We start from the raw sequence: 6,908 nt of genomic DNA, 5'->3' as shown, positions 1-6,908 counted from the left end.
GCATGTCACCACTGTATTACAAACAAATTATTAACAATCTATCTGCAGCCATTACAAAAAAAAAATACAATAACAAAAAGAAACCCAGGAAATCATTAGTGTATAGTCACAGACCACAGTGGAAAACACTGCACTCATTCATCTTTTTCTCAGTCTGTAGTTTCCAAGACTGATCAATGTGATCAGTGCGACTCAGTGATAGAAGAAAACAAAAAGTCACTTTTCACAATTGGATTTCTAATCGTTCTGATTGGCAGCCTTGAAAAAGATTTTCTTCATGCGTCAACTTCCCCACCGGAGTCGGAGAAAAATAAAATCTTCAGTCACTTCCATCGATGGCGAGATATGGTGGAAAAACTGGATGCAGGCATTAGCGATTTACAAACAGCATCCACTGAGCTGATGTCTGTAACAGGTGAGTTTCAGAGGATGAGTCGATGCAGCAGAGGGAGGAGTGCGGGGCGCTCTGTGTGTAGACGAAAAAGATCTAACAACACAAGTGTGATGATGCCGTCTGAAGCCACGTGAGAACAGAACACATAGAAAATGCTTGGCTTCCTCTTGTACTGAGTCTTAATGTTGAAATAAAAAGTCTTGGGGGAAGTATCTTGAATAAGGCATTTCACTCCGCTATTGCTTGAATCAAGACTGCTCTTGAAACAAGGTGATTTGTGACGGGAACAACCACACAAAGAAATGTATGCGATCATGGAATCGTAAGGCGCTTTGGACATTCACAAAATGTGGTGTGATGTTCAGGTTGAGAAGAAAAAAAAAAAGCCAATTTAGAATTTGTGGATACTTTTATCTTGAAAGTGTTTTATAAGACTCTGTACAAGATCACTTGTAAAGGTAGATAGTTAATTTACACATGGCAGCTTCTGAAATATGCTGATATTTACCACCTTGATTGGTCTGTGATTCTTTTCATATAAAACAAAGAAAGAGAGGCAACGTCTCTGACAGCAAGTGTCAGTGAGTGCTCGCTGACCGCTCACAGTTTGTACTTTACCTAACATCAGCTATAAAAATGGGCAAAACCTCCAGGATTGAAGGAGCAGTGTGTAAGATTTAGGGGGATTTAGTGGCATCTAGTGGTGAGGATTGCAGATTGCAACCAGCTGAAACTTCTCTCGGTTAGATTTCCTTTAGTGTTCATTGTTCAGGAGGTTTTTACCAGGAGCCGAAATATCCACAGAGGTCTCTTCCTCTCTAAAACAAACAGACCCAGTGATTTAAACCAGTAAAAACACTGAATACAGCAGTTTCACGTTAAAAAATTTTCATGGTGGAGGGGCTGCTAACTAAGGTGGCTAATGTGGAAATGACCCTATCTAGAGCCAGTGTTCAGTTTTATTTGTTTTGGGCTACTGTAGAAACATGGCGGTGCAACATGGCGATCTCCGTTGACAAGGACCTGCTCCCTATGTAGATATAAACGACTCATTCTTAGGTAACAAAACCCCAACAGGTCTTATTTTCAGGTGATTATACACTAGAGAAAACACACTTATTATATTTAATTTCTGCCACTGTATCCCCCTAAATCCTGCACACTGGACCTTTAAATCCTCTCCACTGCAGCTGCAGCTGAGCTTCAGTTACCTCGTGTACCTCTGCAGAGACCAACAGGCTGGAGTCCATGCTCGCTCAGTTTTCAGTGGGCGTTCAATCACCTCTGTGCTTTTTGATATCTCCTACAGGCCAGGAACAAAACACACTCTCGATGTAACAGCAAGCGACAGGATGAAGAAAAGACTTTTTGATAAAACCAGACAAGCTCCAAGGTGGGATGACAGTAAGATATGGTTCACTCATACCCTGGTATCCAGGCCAAATGTCTGGTAACATCTAGGATTGTGCTGAAAGTGCTATTTTTTTCTTTTTAGAAATGAATCTGTGTATGTACTGGTACACAAAATGTACTTTGTGTGTGTGTGTGTGTGTGTGTGTGTGTGTGCATGTAGGTATGTCAGTACACTGTGCATGTTGGTTCTCCCGACTGGGCTCTCCTCCTAGCTTTGATTTGAACCAACACTTGATAAACTTTCACATGTGAAACATGAGATAATACTGGATTCAGAGTTCAAACACTCAACAACAGATGGGTTGTTTCAGTCCAGGCAGAGAAATGTGGGCTGACTTGGTTTCTTTTTTTTCGGCCCCCAGAGTGCAATCAGTCAGAGAGAATGACCATTAAAAAGAAAGAAAGAAATGAAATCTAGTGGGAAGTTGAAAATTCAAGAGTCAAGCCAACCGTTGTTTCTCTCCGTCTTCAAACGATGGTCCGTTTTGTTTTCATTTGCTCTGTTTTTCAGAAAGTAGAAAATGAGAAAGTGCAGCTGAAGCTCAACACGTCTTGATGCTGTTGTGTTAACAGGTGGGTTTGGGGGTTTTGTCACTGGGTGGGGGCCGGCTTCTAACAGCAACATCTATGTGGTTTTGTGTGTGTGTGTGTGTGTGTGTGTGTGTGTGTGTGTGTGTGTGTGTGTGGCCAGGTCGACCCCCCCCCGGCACCAGTTAGGTTTCTGTAGTCTTTTTTTTTTTCCAAAGTGCCAGGCGTTGTGTCATTGTCTTTGACCTTCTCTCCATCTCTTCTTCACAGTATTTTTTTTGCATGCAGGGTCATTCAACCCCCTATGATGCTTTAAGGCAGGGGAGGGAGACGAGCAGAGGAATCCACCAATCAGGAGGGAGAGCCAAGTGGAGGAGGCAGGCACATACGTAACTGATGATGAGTCCATTGGTCTGTCTTTCTGTCTGTCAGTCTCTTTAATCCTGCCCACCCCAAACCAGGGGGACTTCAAGTTACTGCGAAAGGACGTCCACTGTTGTCCCTCAGACCGCTGACACCTGTTCATCCTCTGTGGACAGAAGAGACAGTGAAAGGTTATATTGAATGCAGACATGTGATGTAGAAACTATATTTTCAAAAGATATAATAGTAGTGAAAAATGTTGACTTCAGTGAAAGCTGAAAACTAAGATGAGCAGCTGCAGCAGTGATAGTTAGGATGAAAACTTGCCTCCTTATGCAACCCTATCCCCAGGATAAATGTTGGCATTGTACGTTTCTTCAAACCACTGATACGTTACATTTGTATGTTATTACGTTGTGGATACGTTGAAACTTTATGTTTCTTTATGTTTCAACAATGCTGTAGTTAACATGGATATGTTCAGGCACAAAAAACACTTTGTTGTGGTTGAGAGAAGATCATGTTTTGGATTAAAATACCAAGTTTTGGTGGCACAACTGTGGCAAGAAACGCAACGATGTCTCTATTAAGACAACCACTTTACGTGGCACTATCACTGAGATCACGGATGCAGCCTTTGTCAATTACGCCCCAAAGCTATGGAACACACTACCTACAAATATCAGGGAAGCTAGCTTGCTAGATATTTTAAAAATAAAGCTTAAAAACACATCTGTTCACTTTAGACTTGAACTACCCTAACTTGATTATATGATTTATAGTTTTACTTGTGTGGAAAACGTGTTTAGTATAAGACAGTTGTTTTGTCAGTGAACCTTGTGAGCTGTAATGGAGCTGAATTTTGTAACGTTACCTTTATTAAATGTTGCTGTTGTCCCTGGCTTTATATGAGTATTGAAAAACATTTGCTAGCCGCTAGGCTAATTTATACAATGTAAAATGCCATAGGCTTGTGCTAAAAACATTAGCATGTTGTATTTGTGGAGAAAATGTGTTCAGATAAAGACAAGTGTTTGTCTGTGAATGCTGCGAGTTATAGTGAAGCTGATTTGGGTACTTGTGTTTGAAACTGTTGATATTAAGCCATGTTTAATGTGTGTTTATGTGTGTTTAATGTGTGTTTAATGTGTGTTTTGTGTCAACTAAACTTTACAGCACTTAATAGAAACCTCACTGCCAATTAGTGTTTTGGAGGTGTAACTGCAGAGTGACACAGACACACCACCGCACAGATATAAATGTTAACAATGGCGTAGGCTCTGCATAGAGCTGGAGCATAAGCATAAATCCCGCTTTACTTACAAATAGTGAAAACTACACACACAATGCAGAAGAAGAAGGTAAGAAAATACAGGCAGTGAGCAGAGTCTCTGCAGATAAATACACCACCACACACTTCTAGTGGGTCGTAAGTGATGAGAGAGAGATTACTTCTGTATGAGTCTGTACATTGTGTTTTAAAATCCTGCACATTATACCTTTAACATGTTTACTAAATCCATTCTCGCTCAGTGTTTGTCTTGAGTTTTTACAAACGATTTTGTACTGAAATGAACAGAAAACAGTGGCTGCCTTGAATGTGGGAAAATAAAAAACTTGCGGTTTGAAAAATTGTTTGTACTTCCTCTTTTTGTCTCTGCATGCTTTCAATATTTTAACTGTATAATTGTTTGTGCTATTTGTGCTACAACTGATGAAAAACAGTCTTTTTAATAACTCTGATCTAACGGCTGATCTAAAAACTCATTTTCAAACTTCAGACCTGATTAGTGTGAAACAATCTTTAAAATCACTGGACAACTGTGTGTAGACAAAGTGCTGCTACAATAACACAGACATCATGTGGAGTCAGTGTAGGCGAGTCAGGTGCGTGCTGGTGCAGGAGGATGGAGGTGCATGTTTTCAGGCATTGACTGCATGGGTGAGAGGATCCTAACGGCACTGCGCCTGCTGATGGATGCTGATCGGCGCAGTGTGTGAGACGGTGAGAGAGGAGAGCAGAATGTGTGGTGGCAGAGAGGTGGTGAGTTTCTGGTCCAACCAGTATGACTCATGCATGATGACATATTGTAGGGTTAAAGGTGAGGGTCCTACTCCAAATGAACAAGTCCCCGATCATAAATACTAAATGTCTGAATTTCAGTTTCTCATCAGGAGCACTGACGGAGGATTGTAATTTGGAGTGGGACCGGTCCTACTGGTGCTGTGGGAAGTTGTGTGAAGGAATGGTCAGTCTCAGTCCAAGTGTGTGTTCCTGTTCACATGCAGGTTCATTGGAGTGGAGGGGGGGGGGGCAACCTGATAAAGTAGTTTTTACCTGCCTTGGGGAGAGGGGCCCTGCCTGTTAACCCCCGTACACACACTCTCATGGTCTGGGAGTCTCAGGTGTATGCTGTGCCACTGGCTTTGGCTTCCTCAGAGCGATTAGTTTGGAAGACAAGGACTCACCCTCCTCTTCCTCTTCCGCCTCTTGCTCCTCGGCCGGTGAGCGCGTGCGGTGGAGGCCGCCCGCCCGCTGTTTGGCCCCCTGGGAGTCGGGCGACTGGGTGACCATGCGTGAGCGCTGCAGAGCCGTGGTGTAGTCGGGTGGCCGGCGGCCTGAGTGGGTCGCTGTGGACGTGGGAACAGACGGGGCCGGATGCTGCCCTTCAGCGAGGTCGGAGATGGTCAGGGCAGTGTAGCCGGGGGGAGTCGGGGGAGGCTCACGATAACGGCTTTCTTTCCGTGCTGAGGGGACACCAAAAACATGAGGATGAAGATGATGAAGAGACTTGTAAAAACTTTAGGAATACTATTCATTCACTGGGAATCATTAGTGATTATTTCTCTATAAAGTTTTTAGACTGCATTTTTTCCCCTTAATTGATAGAGATGGTGGGAAACAACAGGAAGTAAAGGGCTGAGAGAGGAAGGATTAAAGGGTAACTTCAGCATTCTGCAGCCTGGACCCTTCTGTTCCCATGTTTTCATGCCTAAGTAACTAATGGGAACAACATTTCTGACATTGGTCCAGTACTGAGTAAGACAAAACAGACTGCAACGTAATCTAGCGAGCAACTGAGCATTGTCAATGTACGCCCACTAAAAATGCTTCTGTTTGCTACTGACATGTTCAGATTATTATTCTACGTGTCAGACAACATTATGTAAAGGATCCATGCAGAGATCGACCTTTTTATTTAAGGGTAAGATCCTTTTTGTTAAACTGGAAACAAGCTACTGTCAAACCCACCAGACTCCATTTAAAAAAACGGCAATTCTATCATGGTAAGACACACTGTATTCAAAGTTAACAGAGGCAAAATAAAGCTCACAAAAGCCATGTTGGTTCATTTTTCCACTGTTCCAACAATCACCAACTCTAGTTTGGTTAAAATAAACCCATTAATTGACCCAGTTAGATGTGCAAATATACTGACTCTTTACATGCTAAAAGTACTGATTTTTCAAATGGAGTTTGGTGTGTTTGGCAATAGCGACTTCAAGGCTGTTTCTGATTAAACAAAAAGGAATTTTCTCTTTAATACTAAGGTCTATCTCTGTAGACACTTAGAAATCAATCTGAGCCTGTCAGTGGCAAAAACAACCACTTTTAGTGACACAGATTGTCGCTATAATGCAGTTGGGTTTACTGCTACCGACTGCAGTGGTCTCACTCAAAACTGGAGTGACTGTTTTTCACATTAGTCACTTGACTGGAGAATATCAAAGTTAAACTTTAAATCCAACAAAGGTTACATGTTCAGCAGCTTGAACTCCGAGGCCACTATGATGCACCAGAGGTATCATTTTCGAAAACTCCACTGCATAAAAAATCCACAACACCTTCAACAGTAAGTGAAAACAACTCGTCTGATGTGGGAACTTTTGCTGTTAGAAATTAGATGAGAGGATTAATGCAACTCTCATGTCCACTATGAAGCTAGGGCCAGAAGCAAGTTAGCTTATCTTAGCATAAAGACTGAAAACTGTGTGAAACAGCAGGTCTGGCATGATTCAAAGCTGACAAAATCTGTCTACCAGCCCCTCCTCAGCTCGTTTATACAAAAACTGAAGTGTATAAAAGACAAGTCGTGGTTTCATGAGAGATTATGCGACTTCCTGTTGTATTTTCTCATGTGATAAAAATGTTTTGCCCTAACAAGTATGACTGAATATGTTTCCTATAAACACTTGAACAATCAGCAAC

General features: G+C 42.1%; 1 protein-coding gene across 22 annotated transcripts in view; it reads right to left on the bottom strand.

Moving 5' to 3' along the window:
• Window positions 1-1,351: 1,351 nt before the first annotated feature.
• The window catches only part of rapgef2b (Rap guanine nucleotide exchange factor 2b), a 151,511-nt gene continuing 145,954 nt past the window's right edge, over window positions 1,352-6,908 (bottom strand). For 16 of the 22 annotated variants that reach the window (XM_033632782.2, XM_033632784.2, XM_033632792.2 and 13 more), the window contains 2 exons: window positions 5,037-5,446; window positions 1,352-2,864 (listed from right to left, as the gene is read on the bottom strand). In XM_033632782.2, coding sequence (XP_033488673.2) covers window positions 5,085-5,446 — 362 coding nt within the window. In that variant the 3' untranslated portion in view covers window positions 1,352-2,864; window positions 5,037-5,084. The remainder of the gene's footprint in view (window positions 2,865-5,036; window positions 5,447-6,908) is intronic. The other 6 variants (XM_033632789.2, XM_078169514.1, XM_078169515.1 and 3 more) reach the window with 2 other exon arrangements.

Source organism: Epinephelus lanceolatus, chromosome 7, assembly GCF_041903045.1.
Source record: "Epinephelus lanceolatus isolate andai-2023 chromosome 7, ASM4190304v1, whole genome shotgun sequence".
In the NCBI taxonomy this organism is placed as follows: domain Eukaryota; kingdom Metazoa; phylum Chordata; class Actinopteri; order Perciformes; family Serranidae; genus Epinephelus; species Epinephelus lanceolatus.
This window is presented reverse-complemented; position numbering and strand designations above follow the sequence as displayed.